At 43.8% G+C, this 16,329-nt stretch overlaps 1 protein-coding gene across 4 annotated transcripts in view; it reads right to left on the reverse strand.

Annotated features, from left to right (window-relative positions):
• Positions 1 to 435: 435 nt before the first annotated feature.
• The window catches only part of IL31RA (interleukin 31 receptor A), an 82,060-nt gene continuing 66,166 nt past the window's right edge, over positions 436 to 16,329 (reverse strand). For 3 of the 4 annotated variants that reach the window (XM_078067313.1, XM_036065682.2, XM_036065683.2), the window contains 7 exons: positions 11,549 to 11,731; positions 10,532 to 10,633; positions 9,557 to 9,703; positions 7,392 to 7,532; positions 4,998 to 5,091; positions 3,805 to 3,886; positions 436 to 2,406 (listed from right to left, as the gene is read on the reverse strand). In XM_078067313.1, the coding sequence (XP_077923439.1) occupies positions 1,957 to 2,406; positions 3,805 to 3,886; positions 4,998 to 5,091; positions 7,392 to 7,532; positions 9,557 to 9,703; positions 10,532 to 10,633; positions 11,549 to 11,731 (1,199 nt within the window). In that variant the 3' untranslated portion in view covers positions 436 to 1,956. The remainder of the gene's footprint in view (positions 2,407 to 3,804; positions 3,887 to 4,997; positions 5,092 to 7,391; positions 7,533 to 9,556; positions 9,704 to 10,531; positions 10,634 to 11,548; positions 11,732 to 16,329) is intronic. The other variant, XR_013445812.1, reaches the window with a different exon arrangement.

Below are 16,329 nucleotides of genomic sequence, written 5' to 3' on the forward strand. Positions count from 1 at the left end.
ATGAGAAGCTGCTGGTAGAGGCGGGAAAGCCAAAGACAGGAGGCAAGAAGGGAGGAAGGGACGAAGCAACTGGCTGAGGAAAGCGGCAGGTGACCCAACAGGTGGGGCCACGCACGTCTCTAGACCAGAGTTTGGCAGACACCAGATGGGAGAGAAAACCCTGCGGCCCCGCTGAACACCCTGTGGCACTCACAATCAGCCCCAGGGTGGACGGGGGAGTCAGAATCCTGAATGTGACTGAGTTACACACCCAGAGACACTCAGAAACCACTGAACTTTGTTCGTGCATGAAACTTTAAACATGAAATAGTAAGTGAAAGTGAAGGTAAAATACAATAGAATCAATATATAACATGCAATGAGATAAACATGTATATTAGTACACACAGATCATATAAGGGACTAAAAATGATCCAGATAATTGGTATTTAGAGATTTTTGTTGTTGATGGTGTTGTTGTTAGAGTCCAAAACAAATTTTAAATTTACAAAAAAAAAAAAAGAACACCTGTGAACGATGAGTAGGACCCATGCAAGTGGGCAGACGTAGCTCAGCCAGGATTTCTAAATCTCAATACTACTTGAGATTTGGTTACCTCAAAATTGGTTACCTCAAAATATCCAGGGCTTGGGCCAGAAATTGATTTCAGTTATAATTCCAGAACCCTGGACAGTAAAGTGATAATTTTGCACACCTGAACTGGGGGCTTGTGACGTTCATGTCTGCTACCCAAGTACTGACTTCTCAAGCTCTCCTATGAAAAAATACCGTCAGCCTTTCTGGCTGGTAAATGCCAGGTTCACAGCACCTCGGCCGCTCGCTTGCTGCCTGGCCTCCCCCGATCTCACCAGGCTCTCAGCCACCTCCACCAACAGGCAGATGAGTCAGAGCTACACCTTAGGGAGTCATCTGGCATCACTGTGGTCAAGATGCGAGGTCTTGGTAACTGAATCCTGCCCTTGACTGTAGTAAGCTCTGTGTTCGGCTGAGGCAAAGGAGAGAGGAGTCCTGGTATCAGTGTTTCCACAGCCTACTCAGGTCGTTCTGGGAAGAGGCCTTGGAAGGTTGTGCTCAGGAAGCATTCCCAGGCTCTGAGGCTGCGTGAGGGGCCAGAGTCCCTGGCTAAAAGCAGGGCAGTGTTTGGTGCTTTCCTGCTCCCAGGCTTGGGTGCAAGATAAAGCGGCAGCAAAGGCCTCTGGGAATTGTTTCCAGGGCTGGGCAATGTGAAGACTGGGGTGGACCTTCTGGCCCAGCCTAGAGTCCACTCCCCAGTGCCCTGCTGAGACCTCCCCACATTCCTTGATTTACCAGCAGCCAGTGTGCTGTGAACTAGGGGCAAGAATCCTGGGTGGAGGTACGCTGCAGACACTTGAGATTTATGAGGTAAGGAGAAGCCTCAGGCAGGCACACCATCAGGAAGCCGTCTCCACTTCCCCTGCCTCTATACGGAGGGAAAAACAAAATCACGAAAGTGAGATTTCAGTGCAGCCTTGGAGGTAGAGCCCAGACCCCAAGGGAGATCAAGGTATAGGGAGAGACTCTCACCTCCTACCAGACCCCTGTCCTCTAGCAGTGGAGAGTCTGCCAGAACTCTGAGGAGTAGCTTCACCAAAAGCTGTGACAATGACTTAATTCCTAGAAGGCCAGACATATCCACCTTAGGGGCCCCACTGTCCCTTAAGGTCAATGTCAGAGGCCTCAGTGTGAGATTGAAAAAAAATAAATACATAAACTGCTTTTCCTGGGCAACGTGCTCAGACCATCCCTTCGTCTCAGGCAAGTTACACGTTTGTGCCAACCAAGCTCAACAAGCCACTCAGGGGTGTGTGAGAGTTTCTCTAACACAAGCAAGGGTGGGGAGACAGCCAAGGAAGCTCTTCTGGCCAAGTCATGATATATGCTCTCTGTAGGAGTCACCCAAACTGAGACCCAGAGGGATTTGAGCCACAGCAACAACTAAACTTCTCTTTTGGCTTCGTCTTGAGGTTTTTCAGGTGTGACAAATTCTCTGGTTGTCACTGAATTTTTCAAGTATGGATTTGGTTCTCCTTCCTCACAGAGATGCTCTGGCCCTAAACTCGGAACAGAAGAGAGAGGTTGCTCTTTGGTTTCTGAGCATGTCCCTTCTAATATTCTAGAGCACAGCTGTTGGGATTTTCTCCATGGAATCTCGGTTGAAATGGGAGGACGATAAGGCCAATATGGAGAAGTCATATACTCATTCTTTTCCTCTCTCAAAATGTTTTCCTGACCCTTTCCAAGTTCCTCTGGGGAAACCTCTTCCAAAAAATTCTCAAAGTTCACCACCAACTTGTCAATAAAGTCACTGGGGGCCGAGTACGGTTTTAGAACCCTGTCTTCTTCCGTGTTCACAGGGTCATCAAACTCCTTCAGATTTAGCTTATCCTGAAAAAGAGAAAGGGACACCTCCAATGATCATTTGGGAGCTTCACATGAGGTAGTCAAAAGCTCATTAGACTTGGAATAACCAATGTCTCACCTCTTGACCAGCCCCCCACATTCCTTCCAGAGACCAGAAGTGATGGCCAATCACCTCCACATGCCCTTCCATAGGAGCTTGGCAAGACTGGCCCATTTCCTGAGAAACGGCACATGGTATTCAAACAACTTTTTTTCCTCTAGAGAGCTCAAGGCTATTTTCCACACAATCATAAGCTCACAAAACCCCAGTTGAGATGGGAGCATCAAAATTAGAACTCTCACATAAGATGAAAAACCACAATCATGAACACAAGTGACTTGCCCAACATCACCAGAAAATCAAAGATGGCCACCTGGGCAGAGGCAGTATCTTTGTCATCCTGGTGTCCCCAGAGCCTAGCTCACTGCTTGGCATTCAGTGAGTGATTACTATTACGTGCTGTCGAGGACAGCCCTATATTATTCAAAAAGCATTTTAGACATCAGACAATACTGCCTATAAACTCATTTACTCTCGTAACAACTTTTAATAAGTAGCAAATAGGGTAACACACAGCTGATAAAGGAGAGAAGAAAATAGAAATAACACAAATAACAAAAATTAAAATAAATAAAAATGTCTGCATTTAAAAAAGACTTCTGAGTTGAAACAAGCAAGGGCTAGTACTAAAAATTCCTACATCAAGAAATACTAGGAACAGTCTTTCAATAATAAAAACTTAAAAGTTATAGTTGATCGGGCTTATTTTTACTTAGCTAAGAAATTATACCTTAAAAATTGCAAAAACAGTTTTCAATTTAAACTTATGAAAAAGGAAGTTTTCTACTTATGGATAACTCACTAAAAAACCTTATTACCACTTAAAGTCTGACTATAACTTCCCCAGTCTGAGAAAAACAACTGGAGGCAGCCCTTCAGCCTGTGGACAGCTATGTACGTCAACATCCCCTCACGGTCTCCGGTGGTCTCTAGACTAACTTGCTCTTGACTGCTTTTTAAATGGCCTTGAATCTTATAGACAGGCTATCTAATGCTCCCTAACTAGACAGTCAGGTCCTTGAGGGTAGGGCCAGTGTCCTTCAGTGGCATCCCTTATAGGACCAGTTCCATGCCCAGCACACACTGGGTCCTCTGAGCCTCGTGAAGTCCTTTCTGCTGGTTCAAGAGGACGAGGGCCAAAGTCGTTCCAGGAAGGCTCATTCCACCTGTCCTGCCAGCCCTGGGACTTTTTAACCTCAAGTTCTATTGTTGTGAACACTGACAAATCTCAGCCCAGGACTCCTCCCCACCTCCATCGCCCTTCCTTGTCTTCTGCAACCAACCTGCTCAATGATTTCCTTAACAAAAGCAGAAGTATTTACCTTGAAATCATCTCCACGCCATGTAGCTATGCTGCTTTCAGCAGGGTTGGGGACATCAGGCCAACATAAGTGCTTCAATTTGCTAATAAGAGATAAGATTTTAAAACAGGAAGTAAGTTCAAGAAGTATGTTACTTACACTGCATGGCTCCACCAGAAGAGTGGAGCTTTGCTACAGGGAATAAATAAGGGCAAGCTTCTGACCTCCTGACGGAAGCTGGGAACACATAGTCTGGAGAGTGAAATTACAAGTCATCAATGGGATGTGATGGAAAGACACTTTTCTTACCCTCTCCTGCCCTTGCATCCCCACCCCGAGACCTGATGTTGGAAACCACACCATCACAGAACCATGTCTTTGAGATTTATTCTCCAGGAAGGGTAACGCTCTAAGCCTGATACGATACCCACACTTTAGTGCAGTGATTCTCAAAGTGTGGTCCCAATCAGCAGCAGCTGCCTCACCTGGGAGCCTGTTAGACATGCAAAATGTACAAGAGTTTGGCTGGTGGCTTGGTTTCTACCTATGGTTGGGAGATGAGGTTGACATTCACTTCACTAGAACTAAGCATAGCTGCTTGGCAGAGAAGGCCCTCAACTGTGCAATTCTGGAGAGAGAGGTCTACCGGGGAGGGAGCCCTTGACCAGCAGGGTAGCATGAAGCTCTCTGGGGAGAGAAAGCACAAGACCCTGAAGACAAGCTTCCTTTCCCACAGTGGCCCGGGCACGCAGGACAAATGTCCCCACAGCCAGCCCTCCAACACTGCGCCACGAACAAGGAACAAGTCTATGCTGGGCATACTGCTGGCCAGTGCTCTAATTCCGTGGGTACGTTCCCTCTCTACCCAGGAGAGAAGCAAGTGGCCTGAGGCCTCCTGCTGCTGCCAGACACTGAGAGAAACGACGTTCTCCCTAACGTTAGAGGCAGATGCCAAATACGGAAGATAAAGCCTATGGGGCGGCTGGTAATCCCCTGGCATAAGCCTGGTACGTGGGCTGTGGGGAGTGAAAGTCCTCTTGTTTGGTCAGTTCTGATGAGCGGGGTATGGCATATAAATAAACTCAGTCAATATGTACCAAATTAATAAACGAATAAACACCCCCTTAATAAGAGAGGGCCCTCTCCACCCACGATGCCTTCCACCCATTTCAATCCCTGCTTTTGAGGGTACATGCTGTGGCCCATAAACTCACTTGGGTTTTTTGAGACCATATGCCACTGTCAACATGATGAGAATGAGAAGACCACCTCCAACCAAAGAAGTTATAAATAAAATCTCAAGGACACCTTTGGGAAGAGGAGAACAAAAGTCAGTAAAAGGATGAGCTCCTCACTTTCTTGACAAAAATTAAAGATTATTTTTTTTTTCTTCCAGGACTTTCAGCAACACGTTCCTTATGAGTCTTCTTTCAGTTCAATTAAAATGTATTCATAAAAAGAAACGGCATTTGTGGCTCCTCATCCAGTTCTCTTCTGCCTGAATAATAGTGGTATTGTAATAATAATAGATCCAGACTGGTCAATAATTATGTTCACCAGGTTCATTCCCCAACTTTGTTCCTTTAGCACATATTTATTGAGCACGTACCATTTTCCAAACACTATTCTGGGTAATAAAACAAACAGCAATAAGGAAGAAATACAAGATCCCTACTCGCATGGAGCCTACATTCTGGTAGAAAGATTCAGACAATAAAGAAAGATTATTTCAGATATAACAGGATGATAGAGTGTGTTTAGGTAAGACAGTTAGTAACTTTACATATCGGCAAAGGAAGACTTCTCTGAGAGGTGAAATCTGAGCTAATGTTAATAATGAGAAGAAACCACTCATGCAAAAATATGGAGAAAGCATTCCTGGCAGAAGAAACAGCAGATGGAAGTCTTGAAGCAGGAAGAAGTTAGCACAGATAGAATCAGAACACGGAAGGAGATGAGGCCAGTAAACGCCAGCTCACGAAGGACCCTGAAAGCAATGGGTAGGAATTTGTATTTTATTTAACACAAAAGAGAAGCCACTGGGGGTTTCAAGCGGGGGGCTAGGGTTTTAAACTCTGACTGCGGTGTGGAGAATAGACTGCAGAGGAACGAAGACAGAAGCAGGGAGATCCGTAATCTGCAGACAAGTGTAAGAAATATTGAGGCTCCAAGGCAGGCTCTTGCCTTAAATTTGACCCATGGAGAAAATTCTAGTAGATGATGCAATCTGTGCCTAGTGCTATGAAAATACAATACGGGGGCACCTGGCTGGCTCAGTTGTTAAGCGTCTGCCTTCGGCTCAGGTCATGATCCCAGGGTCCTGGGATCGAGCCCCGCATTGGGGTCCCTGCTCGCCGGGGAGCCTGCTTCTCCCTCTCCCACTCCCCCTGCTTGTGTTCCCTCTCTCGCTGTGTCTCTCTCTGTCAAATAAATAAATAAAATCTTTAAAAAAAAAAAAGAAAATATGATTTTAAAAGATTCTACAGAACAATATCAAAAAGAACTCCAAAAAGGCAGTATTAGTCCATAAAAACAGAACATGTTTTCTATATGGAAACACATGCTATATTCACATTTTCCAGAGCCATAAAGATATTTTAATTCTTTTCAAAATGTGATGAGCAAGAGGCTTTCAAGAGTACTTAAACCAAGGGTGTCTGGATGGCTCGGTGGGTTGGGCGTCTTGATTTCGGCTCCGGTCTCAGGGTCATGAGGTTGAGCCCCGCATTGGGCTCCACACTGAGCGTGGAGCCTGCTTAAAATTCTCTCTCTCCTTCTCCCTCTGCCCCTCCCCACCCTCTGCTCACACACTCTCTCTCTCTAAAAAAAAAAAAGAGAGAGAGAGAGTACTTAAACCAGAATATTTTTAACTTTTACTGTAAAAATTGGCAATGTCTCCTTACTTTTAATATAAATAATTCTTAAAACAGTTCTAGTATATCTTTAAAATCAAATCTCTGCCCCTCAAGGACTTGAGAAAATTAACATATTTCTGTTTCTCCCATTCCCCTTCTCTCTTTCTTCTTCATCTCTCCTCTCATTCTATCTTCTTTTCCTCTTGAATATTTCCCATAACCATCATACAACACTATATTGTATTTTATATTTTGTTATTAAATTTTTCTTGCTCTCTATTTTTTAATGTAAAAACTGGTAAGTAGAACATATTGGGTACTTTTTTGCTCTAAAATCTCCACAAATGATGGAAGTAAAGTTCCTTCCTGTGGACAATGGTGCTTGTTCTACCAAGGTTTTCCCTCCAAGGCCCCAGTATGTAGTAACCACTGAAACACAGAAACTGGTGACTATGAACTTGGGGACAGCTTTGCAGCAGGGGCTGGTTTGTACTGAGAGTGAAGTTGGAATTAACTTGAACCCTTTTCCTCAAGATGACATGGGACTACCCATGAAGAAAGAGCAAAATGACCAGTCTTTTCAAATTCAGTTCTCAATGTGTTTGCTCTCCCTACTCTCTCCTCACTTCCTACTTCTTCCTACTTATGTACCTCTCTTTCATTAGGTTTCCCCTGCCTTTGGCAAACATCATCTCTAACTGGCCTAAGGGAAATGCCAAGAAGACTTATCCAAGGCATAAAGGAAATACTCACTAATTGATAATGTCTTGAAGTTTATCTTGGTGCCGTTGGTTCCCCCAGCACTGGTGCTGGCCATGACTTGAAGAGTATAAGAGGTCTTTCGTGTCAGGGACTCTAGGCCATACTGCAGGATGTTGGAGTTGACTGTCTTGGCTAAAGGAAAAATACAGAAGTCAAACATGATAGCCAAGCCCAAGTAAAAATTGTGCTTTAGGAAGAGTGAAATAAGAGGGACTGGGACCTGTACCTCCAAGTCAGCCAATCTAATACCCCAATCCTTCTATCCATGGTCTGCTTAAAATTAGGCTATAAAGATATATCAAAGACCTAAACATAAGAGCTAACACTATAAAATTCTTAGAAGACAATATAGGGTAAATGGTGGCCCTGAACTTGGCAGTGGTTTCTTAGATATGATACCAAATGCACAAGCAACAAAAGAAAACAGATTAATCTGGACTTCACCAAAATTAAAAGCTTTTGTGCATCAAAAGACATTATCCAGAGAGTGAAAAGACAATCCACAGAAAGGGAAAAAAATATTTGCAAATCATATATTTTATAAGGAACTTCTATCCAGAATATATATATATATATATATATATATATATATATATATATATATCTCTTATGACTCAATAACTGAAAGACAAACAACCCAATTTAAAAATGGGCAAAGAAATTGAGCAGACTTTCTCAAAGAAGATATACAAATGGCCAATAAGCACATGCAAAGATGCTCAACATCATTAGTTATTAAAGAAATACAAAACAAAACCACATTGAGAAACCATTTCACACCCATTAGGATAGTTATAATAATTTTTTTAACAGAAAATAAGTGTTGGTAAGAATGTGGAGAAATTGTAACTCTCATCCATTGCTGGTGGGCATGTAACATGGGGCAGCCACTATGGAAAACAGTTGGGTGGTTTCTCAAAAAGTTAAACTAGAATTATCATATGGGCCAGCAATTCCACTCCTAGGTATATGTCCCAAAGAATTAAAAGCAGAAACCCAAACAGTATTTGCATACCCACGTTCACAGCAGCATTAATTACAGTAGCCAAAAAGTGGAAACAACCCAAATGCCCATCAACTGATGAATGGATAAACAAAATGCAGACTATCCATAGAATAGAATATTCTTCAGCTATAAAACGGAATGAGATATTATTACAATCTACAAGATGGATAAACTTTGAAAACACAATGCTAAGTAAAAGAAGCCAGATACAAAAAGCCTCATATTGTATGATTCCATTTATATGAGATAGCCAGAATATGTAAATCCAAAAGATGGAAAGCAATTTTGTGGTTTCTAGGGACTGTGGGAAGAAGACAATGAGAAGAGATGATTAATGGGTACAGGTTTTCTATTTGGGGTGGAAACAGGTAGAGATGATGGTCGCACAACATTACTGATCTACTCAACGCCACTAAATTGTACATTGTTCAATGTTTTAAGTGGTAAATTTTATGTTTTATGTATTTTACCATAACAACAAAAAAAGTTAGCCTAAATAGGAATCCAAGCCTAGCCCAGAATTTAGGATGTCAGTAGATACTGTGGATTCAAGACAAAAGTATGACTTGGCAGTGGGCAACAGGAGTCAGGGTAAAGGGTCCTGCACTGAGGTGTCACCACTCTACTCTTTAATCCAGGCACACCCCACTCTGCGTTAATAATTGGAAAGTTCCCAGGAGACCCACTTGTTCACAGCCTGACCAGGAAAAATTGTATCAACTCCTGTGGTTCCTCCAGGATTCTTAAGTACAGTCACTTCACTCTCATTTGACTCCAAAAAGCTCAAGAGGTAGGTGCGCCTGGGTGCCTCAGTCGTTAAGCATCTGCCTTCAGCTCAGGTCATGATCCCAGGGTCCTGGGATCGAGCCCCGCATCGGGCTCCCTGCTCAGCGGGAAGCCTGCTTCTCCCTCTCCCACTCCCCCTGCTTGTGTTCCCTCTCTCGCTGTGTCTCTCTCTGTCAAATAAATAAATAAAATCTTAAAAAAAAAAAAGCTCAAGAGTTCGGTGCTCTTGGCCTCATTCTCAGAGAGGGTCAAAGAGGCTAAGTGACTCATGCAAGACTGTAGGGCACCAACCCCTATGGCAGGTGTATCCATAGTATCTCTCTGGGGCTTGGGGGTTTTCCAACTTGGCTACAAGCACACTTACAGAACTCCTTTCCATCTTCAGCTTGGTAAAATATGGTGTAGTTGCTGATGAAACCATTTCTCTGACTCTTGGGAATCTCCTTCCATGTGACTGTGACTGTCTTCACACCAATGTTGTCTGCCTCAGTCACAGGACCCACTGATGGAACTTTACAGGCCAGGGAGAAAAATAATAAGGACTGAATCACAGCTAAGTAGATCCTTTCCCCACAAATGTTGTGGCTAGTACTCAAAGCAAAATCGGTGCCAGAGGTGGGAGGTAGGGGCAGAGTAGGGACACAGCACACCACCTTGTTTGGGAACATAGTTTTCTGGAATTACCCATCTTGAACAGAAGAAAAGCACTGTCAAAGGCCTGCAAAAAAGTACTTTTTTACAGAGCCCTCACTGTCATTTGGCATTCAGCTTGCACTCATAGCGGCAACAGCTATTACCAGATACAGCTGAAGGACATGCCCCCATGGGTTACCTTTGAGCAACAGGATATATTTTCTAATGTTGAATCTGGAAAAGGTGAACTTCCAAGTGATAAAAATAAAGTCTGAGCAATTCATCAGTACAACCGTTGATTACTGCTACACAATTAAAAATAATTTTTTTAGCATCTCCAACTTATGATTAACTCTGTAAGGTCCCTAACTTGGTCTTAAAAAAATGTTGTTTCTGCTTACAGGGCTATTGGCACTAAGCTCCTTTGTGGGGTTGGACAAACTATTTCACCTCTCTGAGCCTTGATTTTCCATTTGTAGAATGAGGGGCTTGGACTTGAGGATCTCTAAATTCTACCCCAGCTTTGAAATCCAGTGAACCTACAACCTGACCACAATTGTGTCAAGCATATGTAGCTTACAAGCTGAAGGTGCAGCACAGCTAAGCACTAAGGCAACTGTGAATGAGCTGTAGACATTCACAGCCTTGTCTGGATGTTGGACAGGCCCCAGGGTTTCCTCGCCCCACGGGGCCTTTCCATACATACTGCCTTCTCGGACATAAGCCTGGATGGAATACGACTGGCCCACTCGGTCTCCCAACACTGGATACACAGAGATGTTATAGCACCAGAAGGGCTTTAATTCATCTGTAAAAAAGAGAGAGAGAGAGAGAGACAGAAAATAAGCCTTAAGCTCAGAGCCTGGCAAAGGAGAACTGTTAGACCGAGTTACATCTACGACTATGGGACATACTCTATTTCTCTACAGTTTCCACATCTGGAAAATAAGGACGTTAGGTTGGATGGTCTCCAATGTCTATTCCAGTTCTAACCTTTTTAAATTAATTCTTAGAACTAAGTCTTCACTACTCTGATGAAATGACAGAGCCACTCAAGAAGGGAAAAGTAAGAGATCTGGTCCCTCCTCCATCATGGATTTTGTTACATGATTTGGAAGCACTACAAAATAAAACTTAATCCTTCTGTCAATAGCATATCAACCTGAGAACTCAAGTACCATGAATTCTAGCTCCTCTACCATGAACCCCTGCATGAGTATAATTCTTTATATGGGTGCCATTAAGTATTAAGAAATGGTTGGACGGACAGGATTGGGAGGGTAAAACCTCACTCATCTGTCTTTCAAGGAGCAGGGACTTTCTTAAAAAGAAGACTATTCTCTATATCATTCACCTGGAGAGGGGACCTAGATCTTAAACAGGGAACCAGAACTAAAAGGGTAGCCTGGGAAGGACTGATGAGAGACAAACTCTAGTGTTACCCACATGATCAAGATATCCAGGAAGGGCTCTCTGACGGTGAGGTCAACATGGTGTTTTCCACTTGGAAACAGACCAGATACCTGGTCTGATATCCATGGCTTCCTGGCCCAGCCTAAGTGGGAACCACCGAGAAATATGGCACTTCACTAGGCTTGCACTCACTTTGTCAAATGCTATTCCCCCATATCTACAGCTTTGAAGTCAAAGTTAAAGATTTTAAAACCAGTGGAAATGAAACTGAATCCTATATAGAGGGAATTGTGGGGTCCACAGTGGCTACCTTTCTGGATTGTCCAGTTCCTGGCCTGAGACACAGATTCCCAGGAAAAAGTGGAGGACTCTGAGTCCCAATCTGGGAACCATTCAACCATCCATGTGTCCACCTCTGGAGCAGAGCTTTGCCACTCCACCACCAGCTGGTCCCGAGTGAGGCAGGCCTGCATGGCCTCAATGCACTGAAATGCTAAGAGAAGGGGAAAAAAAAAAAGAGAGAGAGAGAGAGAAAGCTGCCCAACTCATTCTCCAAATGCACCAGCCACACTGGCATCCATTCACTGCCCAAATCATAAAGAAGGTCAAAATTCAGGATCTCCCCTGCAGCCTCCGCTTATGGTGCTGTTTCCATCCTTTTTATTGTATCACTTTTCCTTGCCTCCCACTTTTGATGATTAAGTACCTTCTTAATCTTTCCTTATGTCCCCAAAATTTACCTGTTTCCAAGAAAAGATCTCACTGGAGAGTTGCTGACTCACAAGACTTACCTTCCACAGGTGCCTGTGCAAGTAAAAGGAAGCAAGTCTAAGACAAAGAATGAATCTCTAAAAGCAGAATTTCAGGTACCAGTAATTCTACGGCCGGGAGCTGGGAAATGGTGCCCCTACAGTCATACCTGGGAGATGGCTTCAAATTTCGACTGTCTAGGCGGCCCCACACAGCCCGGCTGCGGACTGCTCTCCGCAAGGCCGTGAGAACTGTATCTGCACCACACCCTGCAAAGCACCTAGTACGGACTGATATGCAAACGGCAACATTTTCTGCAGCCCTCACCAAAAAACTCGTGTTTGGAAACAAGCAACAAGGATTCCTTTAATAGAAAAGTTATAAATAAAATCTTTAAAAATGGGGGGGAGGGGCGCGCCTGGGTGGCTCAGTCGTTAAGCGTCTGCCTTCGGCTCAGGTCATGATCGGGGTCCTGGGATCGAGCCCCGCGTCAGGCTCTCCGCTCAGCAGGGAGCCTGCTTCTCCCTCTCCCTCTGCCTGCCGCTCTGCCTGCTTGTGCGCTCGCTCTCTCTCTCTCTCTCTCTGTCAAATAAATAAATAAATAAAATCTTAAAAAAAAAAAGGAGAAGTTGAACATGTGAGTTCAAATACAATACCTAGGATTTAATTAGAATCAGAGAGCTATCTTATTAAAAATGTTCTAAGTAAGAAGAGAGGAGAACTACTGGAGGCCATTGTGGCACAGAAGGAGGGCACAAAGGGGTGGGGCCCAGAAGATCACAGGGTGCCACTCTCCCCTCTCCTCCGCCCCTTACCACCCACAACATCCCTGAGGCTTCAAAATTGCAATTAACAGAAAGTATGCTTCAATAAGCACAAAAGACAGTCCTGGATAAAGGCAGGAAACAGTGTCTTTCAAAAAAATGAAAAAGCCTTCTGAAGCTAGAAGCCTAGGCCAAGTGTAGGAATTTGGTGTGAGGTCTGGGAGTACTGAATCCTGCTATTTCTAGGCAACAAGCCCTAGCAAGCTGTGTGCATATTTAGGAGCCTCTGTTCTTGAAGGTCACAGTTTATGAATCTTTTTCTCAGACTGGGCCTTTATGAGACACTCCAGCTGCTAGTCCCAGAAGGAAGGCCAGGTAATTTGTCAGTTTCCTGAAAGGGTCAGGAAAAGCAACTGAGGCATATAGGAAATGTGAAGCTGGAATAGGGGTGGGTGCCAGGACGTCAACCCCATGTGATCCTTAGAGCTCCTATTACCCCCACCTCCCACCCCCCGCCCCCGCTCATAGCCTCTAAGCATCCTCATTTACCATTCCAGTCAGGCTAAAAGGCATTTCTAGAGCTTCTAGGATCCTCCCTAACCTCTGGTAGCAGGTAATGTTCATGCTCCCTGATCTTCTCAATTCCTTCTTACTGTTTGTGTGTGTCTGTATATTTTGCTTGGTTGGAAGAACTGTGTGATGTAACTCACACTCCAGAGTCCCTTTGCAGGTCATGCTGGAACCACCCTCCCCAAGACTTTTCTTGCAAATTGTACCCATTATGGTTGAACTCTGTCCCCCCAAAAAGATATCCTCAGTACTGCAGAATGTAACCTTATCAGGAAATCAGATTGTTGTGGATGTTAGTAGTTAAAGACAGTGGTTCCTTAACCCAATATGACTGATATCCTCATGAGTGGAATTTGAACACAGAAATAAAGAGACATAGGAAGCTGGCCGCATGAAGACCCAGGCAGAGACTGAAGTTATGCTGTTACAAGCCAAGGAATGCCCTGCCAACACCTTCAGTTTAGACTTCTAGCCTCCAGAGCAATGGGACAGTAAATTTCTGTTGTTAGGGCGCCTGGGTGGCTCAGTTGGTTGGGCGACTGCCTTCGGCTCAGGTCATGATCCTGGAGTCCCAGGATCGAGTCCCGCATCGGGCTCCCTGCTCGGCAGGGAGTCTGCTTCTCCCTCTGACTCTCCCCCCTCTCATGTGCTCTCTCTCTCTCATTCTCTCTCTCAAATAAATAAATAAAATCTTTAAAAAAAAAAAAAAAATTCTGTTGTTAGAAGCCACTCAGTCTGTGGTGCATTGTTACAGCAACCCTGGGAAGATCACACAGCACCTTTGGCCTGGCCAACTCCCCTTTCCTGGCCTTGTTTCCTTCACATCCTTTTCTGGTCTCCTCAGAGGCACTTTTGTAATAATTACTTGCACACAAATCCTGACCCGAAGACAGGAGTGAGTGTTGCTTCCTAAGCCCACACTCCTTTTCTTTACCAACACTGGCTGTTTGCAGAGCAGGTGTCAGGTTGAAAGAGCCAAACATGCTGCAGGGATGAAGGGAACAGCCCAGGCTCTGGGCCAGAGAGGAGTGGAAAAGTTTCAATTAAGCCATAAGTCAACAGTGAAAGGGCCTGGGCAGGGCTAAGGGTGCTGAAAGAGAAGTTTCCAAATCATCACACTGCTGTGTGTAAACTCACTCCTGAATCCTTCCATTGTTCAACAAGAACATCTGAACAATTTCTCCAAATACAACATACCCCCAGGTGTAGTAGAAAATCCATATTCTTCCTGGGAGAGGGGGAGAGGGGCTTTGACTGCTAACACCTTTAAGTTCTTGTGGTTTGCATGAAGGCAGTCACTGTGGGCCATCAAATACAGCCCTCAGGCACTATGGTGCCTCACCTTAGCTGTCCGAGCCCACCCTCAGCTCTGCCCCGCATCTCAACCACCTCCTCCTCCCGCACCACACAGTGGCTGGGCTCTTCTGGGCCCTGCCTCAGATCACTCCAGGGCCACCTGCTGGCTAAGGTCCTTTAAAACTCAGAGATGTTCAGGGCGGAAGGAACCTGAAGGTGTATCTATTCCAAACCCTTATTTTAAAGATGTTAAAATGGAGGCCCACAGAGGTAAAGAGCCGGTTCACTGTCAAACAGCATCAGGTCCAAGATTCTGATATATTGTACAAGTTTGGATCATGCAGACTTGGGTTTGAATTCCACCTGAGCAACCGTGGGCAGATTCCTAAGCTTTCCTGAATCTCAGCTTCATCATCTATGAAATGACTCTAATAGCATCTACCTCGTAGACCATTTCAAGATTAGCATTAAATTAACCTATGTCATCTGAGCACAATGCCTGACATATACTAATGAACAGTATATGATAATTGTACTTACTTAGTGATTGTTACATTTATAACAATTATTATTATTATAACTATTCTCTAGTTGACTCTACCTTATTAAACAAAATTCTGTAAAGCATTACTTTCTTATATGTCTAAAACAGGAGTCTTTAAACTTTCTCTGTAAGAAGCCAAATAGTAAATATTTTAGGTTTTATAACACATGTGGTCTCTGTCACAACAATTCAACTCTGCCACTGTTGCACAAAAGGAGACATAAGCAAATGTAAACAAATAGGTGTGGCTGTGTTTCAATAAAACTTTATTTACAAAAACAGGTATCAGGCCAGGTTTGGTCCACAGCTGTAGCTTGCCTACATCTAGTCTGGGATTATTATAACCGATGATCATGCTGACGATTCTGACACAAAGCAAGTACCTTCAGAATTGGGAAAAATTAACAAAAAACCCTATGGGAATTTAGCATAACTTTAGTTAAAATATTATTTTATAGTATTTTTAAAGTTGATAATCCCTGCCTAATAAAAATTTAATCAATCAGAAATTTTATTAAGAATGACAATGGCGGGATGCCTGGGTGGCTCAGTCTGTTAAGCGTCCAACTCTTGGTTTTGGCTCAGGTCATGATCTCGTGGTTGTGAGATCAAGGCCCCACTGGGGTGTGCTTAGCACAGAGTGTGCTTCAGATTCTCCCTCTCTGCCCCTCCCTCCTGCACTCTCTCTCTCTCTCTCTCAAATAAATAAATAAATAAAATCTTTTTAAAAAAAGAATGACAATAGTAATGATTAGCATTAGGCAAATCGTTTTAAATACACAATCTCATTTCATCCTCACAACAGCTCTGTAAAGGAGATATTACTATAAAATAGCTCCATTTTACAAGTAGCTGAGTTTTAGAGAGGTTACATAACTTGCCCAAAGTTTCTGGTTACCTAGATACCATAGTGAAAAAGCCAAGATATGAATTCAGGGCTGTTGGACTCCAAACCCATGTTTCTATCCCCTATTCTTTACTGCCTCCCACTCCAGGGCCACACCAAGAAACTGGCTTTACTATGCACCAGGGCCTCTACTAACAAAGAATGTTTATTCAATGACACATGCATTTGTCAGAAACCTCATCACTAGAGGTATTGGATAGGCACAAAGTAGGATGCCAGGAACTAAGGATGGTGGGGAATATTATTAAATACTACAGTAA

The sequence above is a fragment of the Halichoerus grypus genome, chromosome 2 (assembly GCF_964656455.1).
Source record: "Halichoerus grypus chromosome 2, mHalGry1.hap1.1, whole genome shotgun sequence".
Lineage (NCBI taxonomy): Eukaryota > Metazoa > Chordata > Mammalia > Carnivora > Phocidae > Halichoerus > Halichoerus grypus.